The 26,382-nt window shown below is 34.8% G+C and overlaps 2 protein-coding genes and 1 long non-coding RNA gene across 6 annotated transcripts in view; 1 reads left to right on the forward strand and 2 right to left on the reverse strand.

Moving 5' to 3' along the window:
• LOC149773664 (V-type proton ATPase subunit E-like) overlaps nt 1–1,785 on the reverse strand; it is a 39,888-nt gene extending 38,103 nt beyond the window's left edge. Inside the window, exon 1 of the mRNA XM_089946188.1 lies at nt 1,629–1,785. Coding sequence (XP_089802314.1) covers nt 1,629–1,661 — 33 coding nt within the window. The 5' untranslated portion in view covers nt 1,662–1,785. The remainder of the gene's footprint in view (nt 1–1,628) is intronic.
• Nucleotides 1,786–1,930: 145 nt separating this feature from the next.
• Nucleotides 1,931–26,382, forward strand: LOC149773665 (uncharacterized). Of its 4 annotated transcripts, none has more exons than XM_089946216.1 (5): nt 1,931–2,074; nt 6,334–7,702; nt 11,121–11,359; nt 19,725–19,868; nt 22,275–26,382. In XM_089946216.1, the coding sequence occupies exons 2-5, from the start codon at nt 6,343–6,345 to the stop codon at nt 22,929–22,931; spliced, it is 2,400 nt and encodes a 799-aa protein (XP_089802342.1). In that variant the 5' UTR covers nt 1,931–2,074; nt 6,334–6,342; the 3' UTR covers nt 22,932–26,382. The 4 variants fall into 4 exon arrangements, with proteins under 4 accessions (XP_089802342.1, XP_089802340.1, XP_089802341.1 ...); XM_089946214.1 differs by lacking the exon at nt 1,931–2,074 and adding an exon at nt 4,715–4,944; XM_089946215.1 differs by lacking the exon at nt 1,931–2,074 and adding an exon at nt 4,962–5,170.
• LOC149773666 (uncharacterized) lies at nt 20,329–22,868 on the reverse strand. The gene is made up of 2 exons (XR_016417334.1): nt 22,745–22,868; nt 20,329–21,746 (listed from the first exon to the last, which is right to left on the reverse strand). It is a non-coding gene; the product is annotated as an uncharacterized LOC149773666 (long non-coding RNA).

The following is a 26,382-nucleotide window of genomic DNA, read 5'->3' on the forward strand; positions in this document are numbered from 1 at the left end:
ATTATTTATACAAAATAACAAACAACTTCATTAGAAAAAGAGGGTTATTAACAATTATTATCAATATGATTGTAAAATGAGGATTCAGTCATTAAACAGCCCAGTTTGCTTGTCCTCTTCAGTTTTCTCGAATTCTAAGCAGATTTTTTTAAGTTTTGGAGGTTCCTCTGTAACTGACGGCCTCCCTTATAGTGCTGTCTATGTTTGTGGACCCCAATGTGCAGAAGTTATCAATGAAGAGTTGTATTACCAAGGAATTATGCTCTTTTGAACTAAATACTTGGAAATGTAATTAATGAAAATGATGTCAATATCAGTGTTAATAAAAACAATTAAAATGTCAGTGATGAGAATTTTATAGAAATAATACAGGATGCAGTTAGAAAATGTGTACCACAAAACATTTAACTATTTGCAATGAGGATCCTACTTGTATTGATAATGAAATCAGAAAACTATTAGGCAGAGAAAACAATGACTATGAGCAAGCAAAATGTATTTAATACCCCCAAGCACTGGTTTCTTAACAGGAAAAAACAACTTGGATATTATCGAGATCAAGAAATCTAAATCAAATCAGATTAAGCTGAAGTATGTTTCTTTAATGAATTGAATAAAAATATATTAATATTCAAGAAAATGTTTAGATAGCTTCATTTTGTTCAAGAGTCTTATCATCCTTTTAACCAATTTTGGTATTCCTAGCTTCAATCACATTCAGCCAACTGAAATGTAGGCCTATTAGCTTGTGTGAAAATTTTAATTTATCAGAAAAAGAGTTATCAGAGTAAGTAAAGTCTGACCAAAAAGTTATGGCTTTAATTTGCAGAAAAGCGCCTATATGGGCTGTCAAATCATAACAAATGCACAAGATATTCCTGAAAATGTGACTTATCATTCCAATGTTAATTGACACCGGAACATGCTACATTACGTCATTATTTCGGTAGTAAGACCACAACCCCGGAACATAAATATCAGGTTGGATGTCTTACACTTTAGGACTAAGAAAACTAAACTACATATGACCTTCATTGAAAGATTATTTTATTTGGGGGGGGGGGGGGGAGGACGTGTGTGTATGATTTGGATTTTTAACGTAGCTTTAAAAATTTTCAGTCATATCGATACGATGTCTGCAGTGTGGCAGTTTAAAGTGATGTCCAGCACTGGGGTATCATACGACATGTAGCATGATGTCCCACCCAATCATAGTATCCTTACACCTGGCCGACCAGTCCTAACACTAACCTCTTAATGCTGAGCACCAACCAAGGCAGCTGTGAGTACCATTTTTTGCAAGTCTTTGGTATGACTCAGCCGGGGATTGAACCCACGACATCCCACATCCCAGGCGGACGCTCTAACCACTAGATCATCGGAGCGGTTAGGGGGATTTGCTTTCAACCAGATAGTAACATAATGGTAAGAAACACTTTGCAATCAAGCCAAAATCCTGTGCTCGTTATCAAGTTGTGTGATTTAAACATTCGTCTACATAGTGGACTGGCGAAAATTAGTAGCTAATAGATATCGAGGAAAATTCGTCGAAAATAGGGAATATTGCTCTGGACACTTCTGGATAACATAATTCTCTTGGAGTCTCACGATTATACAAAACTCATTACCTGTTTCTGCACGTCTGCATCACTTAGCGCCATGTTGAACAGTCGAAGGCTTAAACAAAATGTAAAATTCTATACGACGTCTGATAATAATTTGTCAGCCCGGAAGTGAGGCTTTCTCGTGATTATCACCTGAAAAATCATTTCCGTTTCCTGTTTTGGATCGGTGTTCAAATCTTAAATTGTAGCAGTGTGCCACCGTTCGACTACGTAAGTAATCGGTGTGTAGTATAGGTTTTCTCTGTTTGTATATAATATGATATAATTATTCACAATGCACTCTTCATGTGTAATTCAGATTCGTGTGCATTGATATTATAAATAATAATAATAGTTGATAGATGATAATATATTTTGAAATATTTTTATTTTCCTATAAAATAGTAATGTTGGTTGAGACAAAATTTGATTAGTGATTGTTTCTTTTTGCACCTAGATTGACGCCAACGGTAACCATCGTAAACTATGGGTCGGGGCCAGTTTTTATGTACAAATTTAATGCCACAGTTAGCTAGATAGTATAAAAAAGTCTTAAAAAATCAAATATACAAGTGAGGTCAAAAAGGTCCATATTTTTGGATACCTATAATATTAAAACAAAGCATAAGAATATTTATCCATTTGATCAAGGAAGTCAATGGCAGTTCGTAGCAAAAGTTTATGCACCCCAACCCCAAATTTCTATCAGCAATTGCTATGTCTGAAGATCATTTTTGACACCATGTAATACTCACCGTGCAAACACAAGCCCTTTTTCTAGATGACAATTCTGCAAAACTGGCAATTGAAAATAGTTGTCATCCAAGCCATTTGTGAGATATTCTAATTGTCCCAAACACGTGTTTACTGCTAGAATATTATTCACTTGACCAGAGAAGTCATTGGCAGTTCATAGCAGAAGAAGTTTATGCACCCCAACCCCTATTTTATACATGCATGTTTCATATCCAAAGGCCATTTTTGACAGCATGTGGTGCTCACGGTGCAAACGCAAGCCCTATTTCTGGATGAAAGTTTTGAAAAAACATTGTCTGCTAAATAGTTTGATGCAATTCAGAATAGTTGTCATCCAAGCCATTTTTGAGATATTCTATTTGCCTTGAAGCCACGTGTCTACTGCTATGGGAGGCTAGCTATTCTTCTTAGCCTATTATTGGTATTTCACTATCAACATACTGCAAAGTAACTATGGAAGGTGTACATGCCTGATATCAATTTCAAGAACAACACAAGCCCGAAACACTTAGTTCACACACCACTCCGGTGGCCAAGTGGTTAGAGCGTCTGCCTCGGATGTGCGAGGTTGTGGGTTCGATCCCCGGCTGAGTCATACCAAAGACTTACAAAAATGGTACTAACAGCTGCCTTGCTTGGCGCTCAGCATTAAGAGGTTAGTGTTAGGACTGGTCGGCCTGGTGTCAAGATAATGTGACTGGGTGGGACATCATGCTACATGTCTGCGGTATGATGTCCCAGTGCTAGACATCACTATAAACTGCCACACTGCAGACATCGTAGCGATATGACTGAAAAATTGTTAAAGCTATGTTAAAAATACTAATCACACACATCACTTAGTTCACAAATATATCCATATCTTTAAATGGTAAACAATAATAGCTGAAAAAGTCACACCATAGCTTTAAGTTAAGAAATCTGCAAGGGGCCAATTTCAGAAACTGCCACCTTAAGAATTTGGCTGAAAATGGTTTATGTCAAAAGCTGTGCACATATCACATATTCAGACATTATCTATTTAAATGGTATAAAGGAAAACTTTTGTGCACAAAACTAAGAATGGTATTACATTTTTAGAAAAGTTTTACTTTGAGGCAAAAAGCACTGCATTATTCACATTGTGAGTTATGACTGACTGCATTTCTTGAAAGATTTCAAATTCTTTGCAACCTACAATGCTTTTGGTCTTTGTTTAGCATCAGGTCAGAATCAACATTCCTTTAAAATGTTTCATGAATGTCAAGAAGAGATTTGGAAATTATAAATTTAAGAGGGAATGACAGAAATGATATGTTAGTTGTCAGTGACAGAAGTGAAAAGTTTCCATAAACTCTTCTTGCAAACTTAAAGAAATCAGAGTCAAGCAAATAATGTGTGTTAGAAGTACTTTTAGACTGATATAAATCAAGCAGTTTTCAACCTTTCATGATCATTCTGGAGATGCTAATAGCAGCAATCATGTTGCGTGTGTGTTGTGGGGGGGGGTAATTACAACAACAGTCTAGCTAATCTGGAGAGATCAGAGCTTAATCAATTAACATTAGACCATGCTGGAATATTGATGCAATGATGTGTGGGACCCTGTTAAACTTACAGTGTGACATATCAAATAAATTCATTGATACATAGCCACTGAAATTGACCACACATATACAATTACTCAGTACAATTTAACAGAAATTTCTTCTCAGACACCAATTTATTTACAATTCACACCATAGCATTAAGTTAAGAAATTTACCAGAGGCCAATTTACGAAACTGTACTCTGCCACCATAGTTTCATTTGATATGCTATGTTTAGGGTGGGCGTGGTATTGTTTTTGAAAAATGTTGACCTAAAAATAACTTTAAAAAAATATTCTTGCTTTGGTTTTTCGAAAAAATAACTTACACATTATTGTATCTATTATACTGGTTCATTTGATTGAAAAAATACATTTTGAGGTTAATCTAGTATAAAGAATTCAGGTCAAGGTGAGCAATCACAAACAACAAGAATTCAGCTCAAGGTGAGCAATCACAAACTTACCAAGTTCCAACCCGAAAATTAAATGTCTGTCCCATACTGTTCGCACATTGCAGCAATAATTTCATTAAAGTTACATATAATTTAAGACTTCATTTTTAAAAACTTTGTTGGCAGCACTTATATTTGTGCTCGGCCAGCTGTGAATAAGTAAATTCTTTGGCTTGAGTTTACTTTGTTAAGTAGATTTTCCCCCAATCTATCATTTTAATTTCTTTCAACTATGGTACATATAGCAGTTTCCAGTGGTCTACCTTGATCAGGAAAAGCTGTGTCCTCTTGATGGGCCTTTGACTTTGTTGCCTATGAGATGACACACTGAATAGGTTATGTAAAACAAATTTGTTATGGCATAGCATATCAAGATTTTCCCCAAAGCATGATGACTACTGTATTAATTTGGTCGTATGGGGGAACCATATTCAATAATAAAATTAGTTGTCATGTTTTTTCTTGCAGACTGACCATGACCCTACCCAAAAAATACCTGCTGTTTTGTTTCTTCAATTTTCATGTATGGTTTGCTACAAGACTTGACACATAACTTCTCAAGGTGAAAAAGAGAGCCTTATATGATAAATTGATGTAAATTTTGTGACTTGTATAAATGCATTTTCAGGAGCACTCCAACCAACAGCGAAAACTACTTGTAGGCCACTCTGTCTTGATGTTACACACCAGGGATCTGCACTAACCTTGGCTATTTACCTCATTTTCTCTGATATTCTTATAAAGTCATGCGAAATGCATCATGAAGAGAACTTCATACTTCAGCCAAAGTTAGTGTCCCATGATCTATATTTCATACTCCAGTTACCAACATTAACTTTGTTTTTTGGTAAATTTTTTGGACACTGTTGCCTGCAGAGTAATGTAACTTGATACAATGATACATCCTAACGACTACTGCTGTATTGTCTGAAAAAATTCTGCATTTTATCAGTTAGTTTTCTTGGGGGTGGATACATAAATAATTATCATTTAAAATATTAAATACATCAGCTACATTTGCCTTAAGTACTTGCAGTGTACAATTATTGTTTAATAATAATAAAGTTATTTATACAAAACAGCAAAATTCAAAATATAATTTTGATTCTTATGCATTTATGGTGAGGAGGGTATGATAAACTACAGACACCATGATTCATCAAACATTCAAAATTCCTACCTGTTGATCCAAACCCAGTTAAAATAAAACAGGGCTGGTATAGCTGAAAAATTGTGATACATCTTGACAAATCTGTTCCTTTTAACTGTCTTATTTCATTAGTTTTCTAGAACCTAATACATTCTTCATTCAGTTTGTCCATTGTATACAGTAGATGCAAGAAGCTGTTGCTCAAGAATGATCATGCAGGAACAATCATATATTTGAATGGTTAATAACACCAAACACTTCATGTTTACTTTTATTTTATAAATCAGGTTAGTCATGGTTGATTTGAATGCTGTGTGTTTGTTGATATCATCTAAAGTGTCTGTGTGATCCTGATGAAGGTAGTGTGTTTTGAGAGGTGCTTCATGATGTGGCAGTTCTTTCAGATGTAAATTCATCTGACCTTTGAAGAAAAGAAAAATCTAAGAAGCCAACAAGTACTGTGGACATTCTGCTCCTTTTAAATGTTACTGTTTAAATTTAAATGTTACTGGTTATGATAGGCATTAAGTTGCTTAGTTCATTTCAAATGCTAGACAAAAATACATTTAGACAAAATGCACTTTTGCAATACCGTCATAATGATGTTGGTGGTTTCTTGTGTTTATGTTACTCTAAAAGCTGAACTACAGTGTATGTATGAACCATTTATTGTTAACAATAGTCATTGTATTTTAAAAGATTTGAGGTGAGTAACTGGGAGGGTGGTAATTTTAAAATGAAGGAGAATACATACCATAAACGATAATGATAATTGTCATTGATATGGTCTCTATTTCACAGGAGACAGAAATGGATGAAGACATAGACAGCCCTTTCTTGAGCTCTCAGGGGTCAAGTTTGAGTAGCTCTGGTTCCAGTTCCCCACCAGAGAGCTTTCTTTTTGAAACTAAATATGTCATCCTACACTTTCTTGGCCTCTTACCAGCAGATTTGTACATGGGCCATCTTTCTAGCAGTGCCACAAGTTTAGCATCAAACAATAGCCCCAGTCTTTTCAAGTCAAATGGAAAGACAACAGGTGTGCAATCCCTTCCTCCATCCCCACCAAAGCTAAAAACAATTGAACAGTTGAAATCAGATGATTTATCTTCACCAGCATCAGATAAAAATGTTCAGTATCAATACAGTGTTAATAAAAATGTAGAAAATCATGTGCCAGAGTTAAATTCAAGCCCAGATTGTATTGCAGACAAAACAGAATATGTGCCAAGTCTGAAATATTTTCGAGCCATTCCGTCTGACCAGGAAAGCAGTCTCATCCTAAGGAGATCGAGCCAGTCAAGTCCATGCTTACAAAGAGCAATGAGTGATTCAAACTGTAATGCAGAATTTAGTTATTATAGTGATGCTGATGATGAATATGAAATGTCCAATGCCTCAAGTATCACCAGTAACCTTAGTCTTGCAAAGACTAGAAAATTTGTTGATTTACTACAGACTTCAGTTCGACTACCAACACTTAAGAGTGAATCTGTATTTGAAACTGATCAACAAAATTTAGCATCCAGTGTTCCAGATAGGGAGCCTAAGAAAGAATCGTATAAAAACTTGAGTCAACCTTTCACTACCATTCCTTACAGGCCACGAGATGCAATTGGTCTCTCAACACCAACTGATGATTATGTTGTACTACAAGATAGAACTAACTACACAGAGTGTTTTAAAAATTGGGACCAGGCCAGAGCAGAGAGCGGAACAGAAGGAGAAAGTAGCACCAAGAGCAACAATGTTGAAAGAGCTAATGAATTTAGATCTGATGAGGTAAATTCTGTAGGATACTGTGAAGAATCAAACAACATAACAGCAGATGAAACAGCAAATGAAAGAAATAGAGTTAAAATAAAAACCCACCCTGAGGAAGTTGACTATGCTTCTAAAAACAAAGATGATGAAAATTGCAATAATGTATTAGAAAATCAAACCAGTCTCTTCGGATTTAAGACTACAGGGTCAGAGATGCCTGACACATCCCAAACATCTGGAGAATTTTCAGAAGGCTCAGTGTCTCAAAATATATACAGCAGCCTTGACCGTTCTAAGCTGAAACTGGAAATTAGAAATAATTATGTAAATTTGGATGAGACTGTACTGTCCCTGCAGACAGAACTGCAAGAAGAACTCACTGAACTTGAATCAGAAATGGAAAATGGTGAGTGAATTTGAATAAGTCTTGAGGAATGAAATACATACAAAATTTATTAACAATTGTCATTAATATACGTGTAGCACTCCCCAATAAACTGTGTAATATGTAGGTACACATATTCAGGGGTCAAGCTAGATTTGAATTTTGGGGAGAAGTGGCTTCTCCTTTTGGACAGAACAGGGAGAAATGGAAGCAGAGCCAGAAATTTTATATATATATATATATAATTTGTGTGTTCTCTTATTAAATTATGACCACTATTTCCAAGTATTCATATTTGCATTTAACATTGGATTTAAGCAGTACTTTATTTTCAAGTAGAAAATTTTCTGAATTATTTTGGCCATATGACTTTAAAAGAAAATAATAGATTAAGCTACATTGTAACAATTTTTTACTGAGTAATCAGATTACATTATTGTAACTGCAAGGTAGTAAAAATGCTTTATCAACTACCCTTAATCAGTATTTTATTTCTTTGTCTACATACTTGTTGTAATTTTAGGCATTGGTTAAATAGTATTTGCTTGGCTGCTTTTTTCCCAAATATGAGTCAAGTCAGAAAACAACTTTGACATTACAGCTATTGTCACAAAGTCCACAACATAGTGTTGTCCCATATGTTTCTGACCGACATAATTGCATTTTAAATCTAAATCATCAGTAGCATAATACCTAGGCTGTGCTTTCTATGAATTGTATATTTTTCTGAATATATTTGCCCAATAATTTATGAAAACAGACAATCTAATAAACTTGTACTTCCCAGACTCATCGGTGTCTGCCATTATTTCCTTGTTACTGGTTCACTTACAGTTTCAAACTAATTTTATGACAAAATAGTGTACAGTAGGCAGTTAAAATATCCAAATCACTGATTCTGTTCTTAAAACACTAATTGCTATTTAGATATTATTGTTAAAGTTTCAAAACACAAGTTTATAAGTTTTTATCATCAATGGATAACTTGTGGAAATTGGGCAGTGACAGTTGTTAACTTACTCAGGTAGGGACTAATGGTCAATCAGCTATCAAAACACATGCCTGTGAATGTGCAAGAGTTTGTTTATTGGCATAATTGATATCAGCACTAACTGCTAAGGGCTTTATGAATACATTTCACTACAACACAACACAAAAACTAACCTGGCTAAGGTAAGGGGGCATCTAAAAACCTAGCCAGTCAATGTATTTCTAAACAATCACAGGGCAAAGTCATTTTTGCTTTCCTAACAGAAGAGGGCAAATTTACATTTTTTAGTCAATTTAGTCGCTCACTTCACCTGGCAGTGTGACCCCTGGTATTATTTATGGAATCAGTTTCAAGCTTCATTGGCTTGTGGGTATTAAGCTTTGATTAATTTAGGACCCATAAGTGACTGCCTGCCTCAGCCCTTAAAGGTAGATGATATGATTTATACAGAATATAATAATTTCACCTTTGTTTGATAAGCGGTTATAGAGATAATAAAGCATGAATGTTCATGGCACAAGAAATTCCCTAAGCCATTTTTACTGTGCCAGTTCCCAGTCATGTGGAGTGCTTTATTTATCATGGAGTTAACATATATACATGACATGTAAATATTAGACTATAATGGGTTTTAAATCAAACAAATTGCTATTTCACAGTTGACTTGGTAGTATCATCATCATTTAGACATTGAAGTGCTACACAGAAAACTGAGAAGCAGTTTACAATACCTTAAGTGTGTTTTAAATTGCTTTAAATAATCAGTACAAGCAATAACATTTTCAGATGCATAGAGATATTTTGTTTGTTTCATTATATTGCAAACATACGATGTAAGACTCTTCAACATCACTTTTAAAAGTCTGTAGAAGCATTCACACAGTTTAAAAAAATGTGAATTACATTCTATCAAGTTTTATATTTGACAATGACAGCACCATCATCAACACATCCACATACACTTTTTCAAATCCACACACAGACTGGTAAATCAGACCTCAAATCTTACTTTGTGGTTCTGTTAATTTGGGGGTTTATTTATTGGGCTGACACACACATGCACACTCATAAACAAGTGTAACCATGTAACCAGTCATCAGTATGACTTAAATAATGAAGATTAACACTGGTATTTTTATTGTACTGCAAAGTGGTTTATATTTATTACATTTTACATGGTATCAAACACATATATACTACCTGTGATGACATACTTGATATAATCATATCAGATACATTACACACATTTTTAAAAAAAAGTTTCTGATTATTCACACTGTTTTAGGAAATATGAGACAGTTGCGTTACGACTTTTGTAAAGATCAGAACGATGACATCTTGAATTTTATTTTTCTTCCTTTTTATGAGAATGAGTACACTGAATAAATCTAAAACTTCTTATAAGAGAACATATGATGCTTATTGTGTCAAGAGCAGAGTTTCCTAACTCATTGTGTCAAGAGTGTAGTTCCCTAACTTATTGTGTCAAGAGCATAATTCCCTAACTCAATGTGGCAAGAGCAGAGTTCTCTAACTCATTGATGCACATCAGTATGCTTACAAATCCTCATTTAGCCATTGCCATAATGATAGCCGCGTATGGGTATTAGCAAGAAATATCTAATTAACTATTGGGATATATGTGTATTCTACATGGTACAAGTAAAATCATGACTTGCTGATGTACATTATTGACTTTTATGAATTGGTACTCTGGTGCCCTTTTAAAAGAATATAGTTAACATTGTGTGCTTGTCCAAAGAGCTACAAAATTTATGACAGCATTAATTGTCTTGTTATTGCCCATCAACGCTGTACCGCTCCAGTGGCCTAGTGGTTAGAGCATCCGCCTTGGATGCGGGAGGTCATGGGTTCGAACCACGCCGAGTCATACCAAAGACTTACAAAAATGGTACTAACAGCTGCCTCGCTTGGTGCTCAGGATTAAGAGGTTAGTGTTAGGACTGGTCAGCCTGGTGTCAGGATAATGTGACTAGGTGGGACATCATGCTACATATATGAGGCATGATGCCCCAGTGCTAGGCATCACTATAAGCTGTCACACTGCAGACATCATAGCAGTATGACTGAAAAATTGTTAAAGCTGCGTTAAAAATCTAAATCACACACACACACACCCATCCATCAAAGCTGATGGATTAATAATCCAGTCAGAGCCCATCTTTCCTGAAGCAATAATAGTCCTGTCTTAGCCAATCTGACCTGAAGCATTAATAGTCCTGTCATAGCCAATCTGACCTGAAGCATTAATAGTTGTGTCATAGTTCATCAAAGCAGAAGCCTTAACAGTCGTGTCATAGTCTATTTTTGAAATTGCATAGTTCATTTGGTTTTTAGAAATGATTTGATTACTTTTATATATATATATATATATATATATATATATATATCTGATATATTGATAGATGATTAGAGTCGATATTTCAGCTCTTAAAAGAAGTAGCTCAAGTTCAGGATTTTCACCACGTTCATCACCACTAACACCACAGTCCAAGGCAGCAATAATGTTGGCACAGATAGGGGATGAAGTGAAAGATCAGTATGAACAACAGTTGAGTCAGGCAATCAAAAATTTGCTTTATGCTCAGTTGAAGGAAATGTCATACGTTCAGTTCAAGACTTTGGCAAAATCCATCATGGACCACAATCTTTCTGAATGGAGACAGGTATGTCAGAAAGGAATTCTTAAATCTATGCAAATTTGTTCATTTCACCATGTTGTAAATATGATTTAACCCCCAGTCTATTTAGTAAAGTGCCACCCTCGCCTTCTGCCAGCTTTATTTGAAGTCTTAATTGTTCATCTGCATAATGCTGCTAATAAACCATCATTATCCTTTCATTTACCATATTTTCAGAATACATGTATATAGTAATTTTATAATTTCCATATTTTTCAAACTGACAAAAGATTGTCAGAATATAAGCTAAAGAATGTTTTACCAGTGCTCAAAATCTAGTTATTGAATAGATGACCATCAGGCTGTGAAACAACTCTGTAGATGACTATGAGACTATGAGTGTGTATGTGTGTGTGTTTTGGATTTTTAACATAGCTTTAAAAACATTCAGTCATATCGCTACGATGTCTGCAATGTGGCAGTTTATGCTGCAGACATGTAGCATGATGTCCCACCCAGTCACATTATCCTGACACCAGGCCAACCAGTCCTAACACTAACCTCTTAATGCTTAGCGCCAAGTGAGGCAGATGTTAGTGCCATTTTTGTGAGCCTTTGGTATGACTCAGCCAGGGATAGAACCCACGACCTCCCGCATCTGAGGCGGACACTCTAAACACTAGGCCACCGGAGCAGTCTATCATCAGACTGTGAAACAACTCTGTAGATGACTATCAGACTGAAATGACTGTAGATGACCATCAGACTGTGAAATGACTCTGTAGATGACCATCAGACTGTGAAATGACTCTGTATATGACTATCAAACTGAAATGACTCTGTAGATGACTATCAGACTATGAAATGACTCTGATTACTGAATTATTGTGTAAAGTAAATGAAATGTTTAGAAAACAAATGTCAGTGAATATCAATAAAAACATCTGAGATGCTCATCCACTCATCATTTGATTCTCTAAACAAAGCAAGTTTCCGGCCTGTATGAGTTTCACATGTGCTTCTTTTATTTAGCAGAAGATTTCACTTTTGTGACCTCATTTTGGTCTTCACATCTTGAGTAACATTACAAAAAATTGAATTTTTGTGATTAAATTCCGGAACTAGTGTAACTCAGTTAGCTGTAGTGTAACTCATTTGGCTCGAGTGTAATTCACTTGGCTCATTTTTGTATTTGGGGCAATCGTTGCTATTTTTCAGACTTCAATTTTGGGATCATTTCAAGCTTTTTAAAAGAAAACATGAACTATCTTTCAAATTTTAATATATGAGATGATTTACATTGACATTTATCATTGTCCTATAGTCACAGACAATCCTTCCATTTTTAAACAATTTTGATATATTAGAACTTGCTCCAGTCAGAAATAGTATGTTATTAAGTCTATAATCTGGACATGATTATGGTTAGAGATCAATGTCTGGCAATGCTTGAGACCATTTGGATTTGAGTAAATTGCTTTTTGTTAACACCTTATATCTATTTAAGAGATTTCCATGGTTCATGAACCTGACCAAAGATTACAGAAATCAAAGTAATTGTATTATTAAGGACTGGTCAGTAGAGATATTTGGGTATACTTATATCCAGCTGCAGTACAGGTGTATGCAAAGAGACTGATATACATTTTCAAACAAAAATAAAAATGACCAGACAGTGACCAAAATTCTTTGTTTTTAGAACAAAATGCCCAAACATTAGTATGTAAGTGTTCTCTCTTTACAAGCAAGTAATAGTAGAACCTATTTTAGCCAGCCCACTTCCAACTATAATTGAACTTGCCAGAGAACAAATGGAGATATCATTTTCAAGATAACATATTTGGGAAAAAATGAAGCTGGTTATTATTAGAGAAAAATGATTACAACTATTTTGGGTGTCTTCTAAAACTATAGGCATACTGCATATATTGATAATAAAGTGTTCAAGATGCAATATATTCTACAAAGTTAATTGATGACAATGTCTGAGGGTGGACATAGCTGCAATACAATCATGCTTGAATGAAAATAAATTTATAAAATGAGGTGGTATAGTGGAGCTATGCAGCTTGCGGACTGTATGACAAAACGGAGGGAGTGGATATGATCTATTATGAATTTTACAGATTGGGAAGAATTTAACAGATTTGATATGAATTTATGGATTTGAAACTATAAGGATTGCCATACATGACTTCTTATGGATGAGTTCATATTTATATATAGTTGGCATCTTCACCTAACTGATCTGATCAAGCATATAGAGCTTGATAATGCTTTTATTTGTTACTTTAAACAAACATAAAAAAGTTTAATCATGTTAAAGTATCAAGGGAGACTAATCCTACAGGCTTAATCATGCATGTAAGGGAGTCTACCAGTAAAGTGAATACTCTCGTATAACATTTTCGTTAGCTAAGGTTCCGATATGATAGCCCTATCTACATGTTGGCATATCAGGCAGATGTTTCTGTGCTTCGGATCTGTGAATTTTCATTGGATGCGGCAGCAAGCCACCGCATCCAATCAAAATTAAATTTTTCAAATTTGAACACTGTCCCTACATGATCAAGACAAGGGGAACACACAACTTGAATGTCTTTAAAAGGCAATTCAGGGGTCACTAAAACAGGTCAGGCTTGAAATCTTCAGAACACAAAGTGTTATGCATCCATCTAAATTCAGAACTATTGATAAATCCTTTGGAGGACATGAGATATCAACCCAACCAACAGTGAAGATATGTAAAGTAGCACCTATAGCAATAATGATTCTGCCAGATGATTCCATTCAAGCAATATTCAATCTGTTTGCTACAATATTACCACAGAACTGTCATTGAGATTGTTGACAAGCAAATTGGATGAAGCTTTGACCAATTTGAACCCAATTTGGCAGCCCACTTGTCCTGCATTCCCATCCCCTTGGCAGTCCACTTGGCCTAAGCACCCATTCCCATGGCGTAAGTCCCCATCCCGTGACTTTGCATTGTCTTAGTATAGTTGAAGCTGGGTATGTTGGATTACCTTCTGACTTTGTTGGCCAGCTGAGCCTGCAAGTCATATATCATTTGCAATATGCCATACCAGCTGTTGACTAACTGGTCTAGCCATCCAGTTAATCAGCTTATCATTTTGTTGGGTACGAATCGCTCATCTCTGACTGGCAAACCACACTGCGCTTAACAGTTCCTACTGTGATAGCCTGACTGACCATATCTAGACTATGATGTCAGTACATTAGCATCATAAACGGGACTTTCCATTTGGCACAGCCCAAACTACCACCCTTTACCAACTTTTGCCAGCCAGACCATAATTCTGTGCTGGACATGAGGCAGCTATTCTATTACCATATCCAAAAGGTAGACCCATTTTATGTATGGGGATGACTGTGCATCATTATTGCCATACAGATACTATACTCCTGGACGCAGATCATACAGACAACCCTCTGGTTGATAAGGGGGATGATTTGGACTCGCCTGAATACTTAGATCCAGCCATATGGAAAGGATGAAGTTCAGTTTTAAGGTGGCAATTAAAGAGATAAACAGAATTTGACCCCCACTGAAATACCCTTCTCCACCAGCAGTCAAATACTGTATGCAAGGTCAAGGTCTAAGTGGATATTGATGAAGATAGCATATATCCGTCCTTTAGTATTTTAGCACAATCAACAGAAATTGCAGAAATTGCTAAGCTTCTAACAGATTTGTGACCCTGGTAATAAGTGGGCCTTCTTTTGAGTGAATCATTTACCTGCAGTTTTCTTGCCACACTGGTACAAATCACATGACAATATCTATCATTTGAATTTCCCAAGCCTAGACAAAGATAATACTGACATCAGCAGGTCTCCAATCTGTTACAAAGTGGGCATACAAGTGTTTAATGCCACATCTGAATTAGTCAGGAAGGTCATGTTCATTTTCTCCCTACTCAACCTGGCATCTCTAGCTGAGAAGGCCAGATGTGACCATGCCCGGGAATAAATATGCCATTTTGTTAAAGTGGTCAATAGGGATGTTTGCCACATGATGGCAAACACTTTAATGCCTCTTGTAATCTGGACATGATAAGAAGCATTGCCCTTTTGCAATTCTTTAAACTCCACCATGCTAAGACCCTGTCCTCCTTCTCTTTGGTTTCATCCTTCTGTATCAGCGGCCAAATTGAGAAGGTGAGAAAAAAGGCAGTATGGGAGTTTCCTACCTGCTCACTTTGTAAGTCTTCAGTGTGATCATGTCAGGGTGTGTACCAGAAAAAGGATCATCATTGAAAAAATTACTGCAGGAGTATTTCTCAGCAACAAGGGCAACCTTTTTGTGGATTGGGAAGTTATATGTAGTCATATACATTGAACTGTCACATGCAGGCCTGGAAAGGGGGGGGGGGTGATAGAGAGAAAAGACATTTCTCCTCTCCCCTTAGGTCTTCACCAAGATGTTGGACTGCACCATATCCCCCTTCAGGACACTCTCTTCACAGCTTTGGCAGTATAACTGAATGATATACTGCAAAACATTTAGTAAGTTTGGTTTTAGTTCACAATATAAACAACTTTCAGTACTTCATTTGCAGTTTAGGGTAGGTAGTTTATGTGAACAAGTCAGCTCTCATCCATTTTTAATATTTTGTTCATCTAGTTATGCTGTTTCTAATGCATAACAGGTAGATTAATCTTCCTCCAAAACACATAGAGGAAAGAACTGAATATGGTGGCAGTTGTCTTAGACATGACCTTTTTTAAGGCAAGCATGTCATCAGGGCTTTGTTTTAAACTTTTTGTAAGATTAGCCAGGAAGTTTCCATGGTGAAGAAATTACATCATGGCTTTTATGATTAACTTACCGAGTGCCCAGGACAAGCTCAGATTCGGCTTGGGCAAGCTCACATAATTTTCAAGGTATTGCCCATGGACAAATCCTTTATTTGAGAGAGAGAGAGAGAGTGGAAGTGGAGTAGTATGCCATTCATAATGCTTTATGGTCTGCATGTTTGATATTCTATGATCTTGCCACAATACATACATGTATCTGCAGCTTTATCCACATTCTTCTATTAAATATCTGTCAACAGTTTCTTTCATCTCTTGATCCTTTATTTCACACAACACATGGCCAAAAGTCTGTGATTTCTATCTTGTAGTCAAGGTCAGTCTCCTTTTCTCATCCTCACATGATAATCAGAATATTTGCTGTTTGAAACAAGTTTTGACAGCTTGGGAATAAATATGTATATTTAGGTTTATCAGCTACATTTTAATTCTTTGTATGAATACTCTATCTGTTGCTGACTTTCAAACCACAGGAACTTTGTGTTCTCCAAAATGTGCTGAGCTTGATTACTCAGAACAGTTGACTTGTCAAAGATTGTTTGATGCATTTCAACAGTTTCAAAAGTTAATAAGATATCTTCATGTGAGATTTCTTCACCAGGTTTGTTTGGAAATTAAATTTGTTCATCTCTAATGTTGGGCCACTTGGATTTCACTGAATGTATGATCAGTGTACCAAAACTGTATTTCTTACAAGTGATGTTATCATCTTTTTTGTATGTGATTATTATTCAAGACTGAAAGTATGAAAGTATTTTTTGTTTGGCAAATAAATAAATGGCTAAAAATAAGTGTTATGACTATGGTCTTGAACTAAGTAACAGAAAAGAGCCCAAACCAACAAGTTTTGTAAAATTCAGCAATGAATTAATTTCCCAAGAATACAAAGTGAAAACTTAAAAAGAACTTTCAGTATTGTGAATTAAATCCCAAAGAGTCCTAAAAGTTTTATCACAAGTCTAAAAATATAAAGTTCCCAACTGAATTCCGGAGGTATTCCAAATATGTTCCAATGTTGAATGTGTTTATGTGCCTGTAGTCTCGAACATGGTAATATGCCTTTGGCCTAGAGTGTAATGATATACTAACACTTTTTTATATCATAATAAATATAATCCATAAATGTTCTTGTCTGACTTCACTGTAATTACAAATTAATGATTCTGTCCAAGAATATTATTGATAAACACTTTGTATTTTCAGTGAAAAATAATCTGAATAAATAATTCCACCCAAACGAAAATCTGAATACAACAATAAGACTGATTCTAACCCATACCTAAGGCAAGAATGAGTAATATTTCAGGTAAACAACATTATTAAAAAAACTAGGACACAAAACTAGAACTAGGATGAGGTCAAAAGTTTATTTCTAAGGTCTATTACAAAATACAATTATACATAACATATAATAATGGAGGAAGAAGCCAACGAACAATGCAAATTAAATATACATTATTAAGTGTTCTCAGATCACTATCCAAAGTCCATTTGTTGAAGATTGTTTTGATATATGTCTTTCCAAGGCTACTTATGGAGTTTGCGGACATGTGACTGGACACTACACTATTCAGAATATAAACAAAGAGTGAATTCAGGAAGGCTTTTGATTTAGTCGATCATGATGTTCTTTTATCTAAGCTGAAATGCTATAAATATGATACTAATACCTAAATTTGTTCTCATCCTATTTTTGCAACAGAATGCAAAATATTGCTTTTGGTAGTGTTCATGCTGGCTCATTGGAAATTAATCATGGTGTTCCCCAGGGGTCTGTTTTAGGTCTCTGTAAATAGTGTACATACATATCTATCTACCCACACTATTTACATACAGATATCCTTTTTGATGACTTTTTTTGGCATATGGTTTAAGGTGCAGCAAAATTAAAAAGAAAAAGATTTTTGTGAAGAAAATGTAACGCAATTTTCTTATAATGTCCCATGTTTTATTGTGCCTTAGAATATGGTTAGGTGAGTGACTAGTGCAGGTTTATTGGAGTGACTAAGGTACGGTTTGGGTAGTGACTAGGGTAGGGTTAGGGTAGTGACTAGGGTAGAGTGTTTTAAGTGACTATGGTACGGTTTGGGAAGAGACTAGGGTAGGGTCAGGGGAGTAACTAGGGTTTAGTATTTTGAGGAATTAAGGTAGGGTTAGGGAGTGACTAGGGTAGAGTGTTTTAAGTGACTATGGTACGGTTTGGGAAGTGACTAGGGTAGGGTCAGGGGAGTGACTAGGGTAGATTGTTTTGAGGAACTAAGGTAGGGTTAGGGGAATGACTAGGGTAGGGTCAGGGGAGTGACAGAGGTAAAGGTTGGATGCTCTAACACCTCCTCTTACCTCAGGCATGCACATCTTCATTCAGGGTGCAGGTCTGATGTTGGTTTTATAAATGTACCTGTATGAGTAAATGTAACCAGATATAACCAGGTTCTGGGATGTATTTGCCCACAGAATGTAGGTCACTCATGCTTGTCTTACCAAGTCTCCTAAAGTTCATTTGATCAGGTAATGTATTTGATCGAGGAAATACATTTTTATCATGATATGACTATGCCCTCACACACCTGCATGCAAATGTGTGTGTCCTTGTTGGTGTATTGTTAAACTGAAAAATATCGTGTCTATGTGTAGCAGTGGAAATGGCAGGTATAATGTTACTGTATATTGGAAGTTACATTCCATAGATACCAATTATTATAGAGTGTGTGTATATGTGTGTATATATATATATATATATATATATATATATATATATATATATATATATATATATATATATATGTGGGAAAAAGTGAATCTTTTTCATCTTTTTTCTGGATTTAAGCAGTTGTGGAAGTTAATTCCTAACATTAATGTAATCATATAAGTGTTCTCAGAAAACATATGATAAATTGTTCCTTTCACTTATATTGAATAATAATAAGAGAAATTAGAATGATTTTTAGAGGACGGTGTAATGTGTTCAAACACAAGGTCATCTATACTGAGTTATGTTCCATCAAAACTGTATCATAATAGTACAATATAACTGTAAAGTCACAATAAAATTAGCTATAAATGAGTAAAACTGAGATAAATGAAACTAATTCAAATAACAATGATAAAATAAAATTTAAAACAATTTAGTATGTCCGTGACTATACCATATTGTAATGGACAGCAGTATACAGGCGTTTTTTTGTAGGTAGAGACCAATATTTTGCTGGTTTGACCATATCAAATTCAATGGTATGGACAATGGGTTGGTGACATAACAGATATGTGTGATGATAAAGATACAGCTTGCTTCCTTAAATCCTGAACTAGAAGATCTTAATCTTTGTTCAAAATTTTCATCTGAGTATTGCAAGGATATTATAAAGTCTCTGAGACATTACAGTTTCAAGGATTCATTGTATGGATTTTTTTCTGAGACATTACATTTTCCATAATTCATTCTATGTAATTTTATTGGGACCTTACAGATTCCAACATTCATTCTTTGGAATTTTACTTCTACGGATTTTTATATGGCCAGTTTGGCAAATGTTAAATTTATATAAATATTATAATTTTTGCATCATTGCAGGTGGCACTTCTACTTGTGTTTAGTCAAAGTTTGGTGTGGCATTCACTACAGTGTGGTCAGAGGAAGCTTGGCCATTTGATTGAATACACCTCACAGCTTCTGGCTGAGCTTGCAGCTGATTTCATCATAAAACAAGGAGGCTGGGTAAAGTTATTGCTATTGTTTACAGTAGGAGTGAAGCGACACCTGATCTGCATATCAATGTGATTCATGATTTACAATGTGATAAATTATTCATACACATATCAGTCTGATTGTCTTTGCGTCTTTCAGAGGTCTGTTGTTGGGGTGGTGCCATTTTATGTGTCAAAATATTTTTTCATTTTCCATTATGCAGATTAGACAGACATAGATTTACCATCTATTCATAAACCATCTTCATCCTGGACAAGATAATAATATTCTTTCCTAAACAAACAGATCCATCAACAAACAGATCCATAAACAAACAGATCCATCAACAAACAGATCCATCAACAAACAGATGCATAAACAAACAGATCCATCAACAAACAGATGCATAAACAAATGGATTCACAAAGAAGTAGTATTACAACTCGACCTTCTTAAAACAAGTAGTAGAAAAGAGTGAGAAGCAACAAGCTTTGTAAAATTCAATAAATAATATATTTCCATAGAATACAAAGTGAAACTGTGAAAAATGGAACTTATGGGTATTGCATATTAAATTCCAAATGATAAGAGAATTACAGACACAAGTCCTTATGATTAAAGTTCTGAATAAACTTCAGTGGAAATCCAAATTAAATACAATGCTGGAAATGTTGATGTGTCTGTGGTATTGTGGTGTTGTACAAGCAGTCTTTTGTTTAAACACAGTAATATAAATCCAGGTTTGGATTCACTATGAATCCCAGTGAATGTCTCTGTCCAAGAATAGTATTGTTTTATGAGCACTCTGTATTTCCAGAGAATAATTACTTGAATTGGGTCCCCGATTGGCCAAGTAGTCTAAAGTGCTCACCATTATGGATCACTGCCACCTCACCTCTGTCTGCATGGGTTCAAGTCTCTGAGTCAGCCAATGTGGGTACATGAGAAAGCTTGCCGGTAGCTTCTTGTGGGTCAGTGGTTCTTTCCAGGGTTTTCCCGGGGTCTCCTACCACATTTATACTGGCCAAGATGTATAGCCTATCTTCTGCTAAAAAATGGCGTTAAACCCTATAATAACAAAAACAACAACAATCACTTGAATAATTTGAAGAAATAAAAATTTCAGCCCAGATGAACTTTTGGACATAACAATAATACAAATTGATTCTGCTCGATCATAAAACACAAATTACTATTTTTTCAAATAAACAAGATTTATATTTTAAACTAAGACATAAAAAGAAACCCCAGATAAGGGTCAAAAGTACATTGTTCTAGAAAGATCTTATATAAATTACAATAAAACATGACAATCATCAGGTAGTCTAGCTATAAAGATCTTATATAAATTACAATAAAACATGACAATCATCAGGTAGTCTAGCTATAAAGATCTTATATGAATTACAATAAAACATGACAATCATCAGGTAGTCTTGAAGATCTTATATAAATTGCAATAAAACATGACAATCATCAGGTAGTCTAGAAAGATCTTATATAAATTACAATAAAACATGACAATCATCAGGTAGTCTAGAAAGATCTTATATAAATTACAATAAAACATGACAATCATCAGGTAGTCTAGAAAGATCTTATATAAATTACAATAAAACATGACAATCATCAGGTAGTCTAGCTATAAAGATCGTATATAAATTACAATAAAACATGACAATCATCAGGTAGTCTAGCTTTAAAGATCTTATATGAATTACAATAAAACATGACAATCGTCAGGTAGTCTAGAAGATCTTATATAAATTGCAATAAAACATGACAATCATCAGGTGGTCTAGCTATAAAGATCTTATATGAATTACACTAAAACATGACAATCATCAGGTAGTCTAGCTATAAAGAAATAAAATATTCTTGACTCAGCTTCAGCTAGTGATCCTCACTCTGAGAAAAAGAAAAAAAAGTTGTTTATCAAAACTGTCTCTGACTTTTTGGACAAGGTCAGCCACTAGCTACAATGTTTCATTACCCACAGCATATAAAGAAGAAAAAAAAAAACAACAAAAATCCCTAAAACAATGCAAATTAAATGTACATAACAAAATAGCTTTCAGAAAAAGTACTGCCTACCTTAACTTTGAAATTTCTGAAAATCAGTTGGTGGCCTTCAGCTAAAAAATTAACCAGTAATTTTAGATTTGGAATTTCAATTTGCCTTGAATGCAACATGAACAAAGTCATGAAGTGCAGAAATAAGATTAGACTGTGATAAACAGTGACCAGTGTTGATCATTCCTTCCAAAGTAAGGCTTGCTCTAGACCCATTGAGACAACTACATGTTTGACCTGTAACTAAATTTCAATTAAATGATTCTGAAATTTTTTAGAAGTATATTATAATTTCAAATTTTCAGATAAGTTTGTATTATATGTCTTATCCATTTCTTATTTTATTTTCTGTTATATTTTTAGGGAGCTGTGATGAACATCGACTCTAGCCAGTCCTCTGATTTAAGCACGCCACTCAGTTCCAGTGCCTCATCAGGACTGTTACGGTACTGTCATGATCTAAATGGAACTAAAGTTGAAAGTGGCCCTTGGGTTCCACCAGCAACATCATCAGAATTACTCTTGAATCAGAAAAGTAATGGAGTGTTCAGCACTAGTGAGAACTCCTTCGCCCTTACTGATATGAATGACAAAAATGAAACCAGTGAGCTAAAAGTTACACAGTCAGTGATAAGTGCATCTGCTCAACAACTTCATTCTTCAGGCAAGATGCATATTCCTGCATTAAAATATAAGACAGAGAGTTTGGGCTTTGTGGCATCTACAGAAACAGAGCTTGGTATGCAGACTACAAATAGTGGTGAACTGGACGAGGATCTATTTACAGTTAATGCGAATGATGGATCATTGTCAGATTCTGTCAGAGGACTAACCTGTGTCACTGTCCCAAATGCCTTACAGGACACTGTCCCAGAGAACACTAGTTCAACTGAAATGACAAGGACAGAATACTGGTTTATCTCAAATCTTCTGCAGAATGTAGATCTTAGGATTCTGGCTTTGTCTCTAGGAGTTATTGCCCTTTGCTATAGCATAAAAGTAGTAACTCAACAGAACTGAAACTATTAGTCAATAGCTATAGATCACATGATCTCAAAACATGTATCTCATTAAATGTTGTGTCATTCCACATTTTATCTATTCATTCCAGGGTTTGAAAATCCACTTATCCAACTCTAAAATTACAAACTAACATCTCTTGTATACATGTAAATTTTCCAACCACTCATCTGATTAGGAGCAGATTCAGGGCTTAAAAGTGTATCTCATTTATGAAAAGGAGGTTTGTCAACATTATTGCAGAATATATTCTCTAAAAGTCCATACTTAATACCAGAAATTTGTTTTCCATTTGTTTTGCTCAAGTGTTAATAAATCCTTACCAGAGGGAAAGCAGACTGATGTCAGTGTGATTACTTACAACTAGTGTTGAAAGGTAAATAAAATTAAGTACCAAACAAAAAACCATTTCATACAATCATTGTTAGGTCATTAAAATTGTCAACATTTATATTTTTATAATAGCTGGTTGAGTTGGGTTTGATCATGGCCAAATAAAAATGTTTGTATGACTAGGTGAGTAGAATTTATCATTGCCAAATGAAAATGTTTGGTGTTTGTGTGGCAGGCTGAGTAGATTTTATCATTGCCAAATGAAAATGTTTGGTGTTTGTGTGGCAGGCTGAGTAGATTTTATCATTGCCAAATGAAAATGTTTGGTGTTTGTGTGGCAGACTGAGTAGATATTGAGAAATTTGTCAAACTCGTGCATTTCATGAATGGGATACATTTTTGTGCAAGTTTATTATGATTATGATAAGGATTATTATTATTATTATTATTATTATTATTATTATTTTGTGGAGTTCATTCTAGGTAGAACATTATTCAGCTAATTTATTGGCTTTTGAATTTGAAATGTTCTACCAAGGAAACCAATAAATACAAAATTCTGTTGTTTAAAATTGTTGGAAATCTAGGTTGCAGAAATGGAAAGATATGTTAGTTTGGCAAATTGACTAGTTTTGTCTGTATACTTCTAATTGAAACATTTTATTGCTAATGTTACTTCTTTTTAATTTGCCTGCACAAAATTCCTGGAAAGCTTTTGTTATACCTTCGTCATCGTAGTTATCAGTGTCATAGGCATTAACAAATGTCGACGTTTGTATTTTTCAGTTACTTAGTAAGTATTGCTTATACAAATCATCAGACTAAACTGCAGTGTTAAAAATAGTTCACTAAGACCTTCTTTTCACAAATCATTGACCATGTACACTTTTTACTTTTCAATCCGATTCTGGAACACTGTTCCTTGCATTCTGATGAAAATAGATGTGTGCATGCATTCTAAGGAGGACTACAAGAGCATCAGTAATTGGTCAGTGTGGCCTACTTTCATTCTCCAAAGATATGTTTACATTCTATTGGCTGGACAATAATTAAGCTTCTTATTTGATTTATTAATATGGCGTATTACACCTGTGTGTTGAAAGCAAGTTACCATGATCTTTTTTCAAACTTCAGTAACAATATGAACTTTATATATTTAGGTGTTTCATAGTTAGTGTCACTTGTAGAGTCATACAGTTTTATGTGCATCTTCATCCTACACAGTAATCTGAAAAATATGTCACTGTGACCTTTTTTCTACACTTCCTCGATTCTTGACACCTTTAATGATAAGGTGAGTTTCTTTGTTGCTTGTATTGTCAGCAAACTGGATATGAGTGTACCTGATAATCATTTCATCAATGTATCAAGAAATATCCAGTGTCTGAATAAATAAGTGCAGGCAAGCTTTACAGTATTCTGATAGCTTCATTCCTTGTTATAATTAACTTTGCAGTGTACTGACATTTTCACTCCTTGTTAAGTTAAGTTTTTGAAGTGTTCTGTTAGTTTCATTCCTTGTTATTATTAATTTTGCAATATTCTAACAACTTCATTCCTTGTTATAATTAAATTTGAAATGTTCTGACAACTTCATTCCTTGATATAATTATGTTTGCAGTGATCTGACAGCTTCATTCCTTGCTATAATTAAGTTTCAAATTTAAGTATGTTACATAAATTGTTTTTTTTTTTAATGACACCAACCCACTTCCATAGAGAGAGTATATAGTGTTACCCATAGCTGTCCATCATCCATTGTTTTTGCTTTTGAAGGACTTTATTGATTGGAAACAAATTTGGTATAAGCCTTTACATTAAGAAAATTGCAGCATATTGGTAGGGGCATCTGCATGTCACATTTGCCTAGTCTCTCTTGCCACTAAGTTAACCATAAAACCCAAAACATTGTGGTTTATGTTGCAGATGCCAATACAAGCATTCTAAGTATGAACCTCTTTGTTTAAAAGAGAGCTTCTGTTCTACCCTTGGTGTCAGCGGCTTTGATCTCAACACAGATAATAGCATAAACAATGTACAGACTCACTCAGTCTCAATTGTTCTTTTTGCTTGTTCCTGGGCAAATGTTTGGAGTGGGTATCATTGCACCTACACCCTGGAAAGTGGGGCAAGCTTCATAGATGGTTGGGGTTTTTTTTGTGTTTTTTTTAGCAGCACTTTTAGGCCATTATTTAGAACATGCTGAGAAAATGCAAACTAAGTGCTTTTCTGAAGGATACAGAGAATATATACATTTACATCAGTTCATTCTTAGTTAGCGGCCCTAGGCAGCTGAGTGGTCTAAAGCACCTGCCTTTACCGATCACTGCCATCTAATCTGGGTTTGAGTCTTGGGCTTGGCCAATGTGGGTATCTGACAAAGCTTGCCACTAGCTTCCAGTGGATTGGTGGTTCTTACTGAGGTTATCCTGGTTTCTTCCTTCACCTGTTATACAAGCTGTCATGTACAGCCTATTATGTGCTGAAAAATGCCATTAAACCTAACAGAAGATTGCCTAAGTTTTTGCATTTGGTTTCTGAATAAATAGGTTTCTGGCATCCTGTCTACATACTAGTGGTGCATAGTATTACTGGTATGCTGGTACGTACCACAGAACATTTTTACTGAACCAGTAGTAAAGGTAGTTTCCATCAGCACTGAATGTATGGACATTCCCAAGTAATCTCATTACAAATTGAATTATGTTAACAGCAGGTTTTCATTTGTCATGACAAAATAATTCAACAAAATTATTATTTTTATTATTATTATTATTGTTTGTTACAAATTAATTTTCAATTTTGCAAATATAATAATATTTAAATCCTTTAATCATATGTTTGACATTTATCACATATGTCAACATTGTGGCCAAATGGAATGTTGTGAAAGACAAACAGGCCAAATCCAATTTTAGGAAAACTTTCAGATTTAAAAAATATAATTTTCGATTTATTTACTGGCATATGCCAATCTGTTAAGTACATGTATTTCATTGTAAGACTCTATTATCATAAGATTTCATGAGACTAGTTGTTTTTTGTTTTAATTTTATGTAATTTTCTCAATTCCACTAAACATTTTCTAGTTTGTTGAGTAAACGTATTTTATATTTTA

The sequence above is a fragment of the Sinohyriopsis cumingii genome, unplaced genomic scaffold, assembly GCF_028554795.1.
Source record: "Sinohyriopsis cumingii isolate HCF-2022 unplaced genomic scaffold, ASM2855479v2 utg000622l, whole genome shotgun sequence".
NCBI classification, from domain to species: domain Eukaryota; kingdom Metazoa; phylum Mollusca; class Bivalvia; order Unionida; family Unionidae; genus Sinohyriopsis; species Sinohyriopsis cumingii.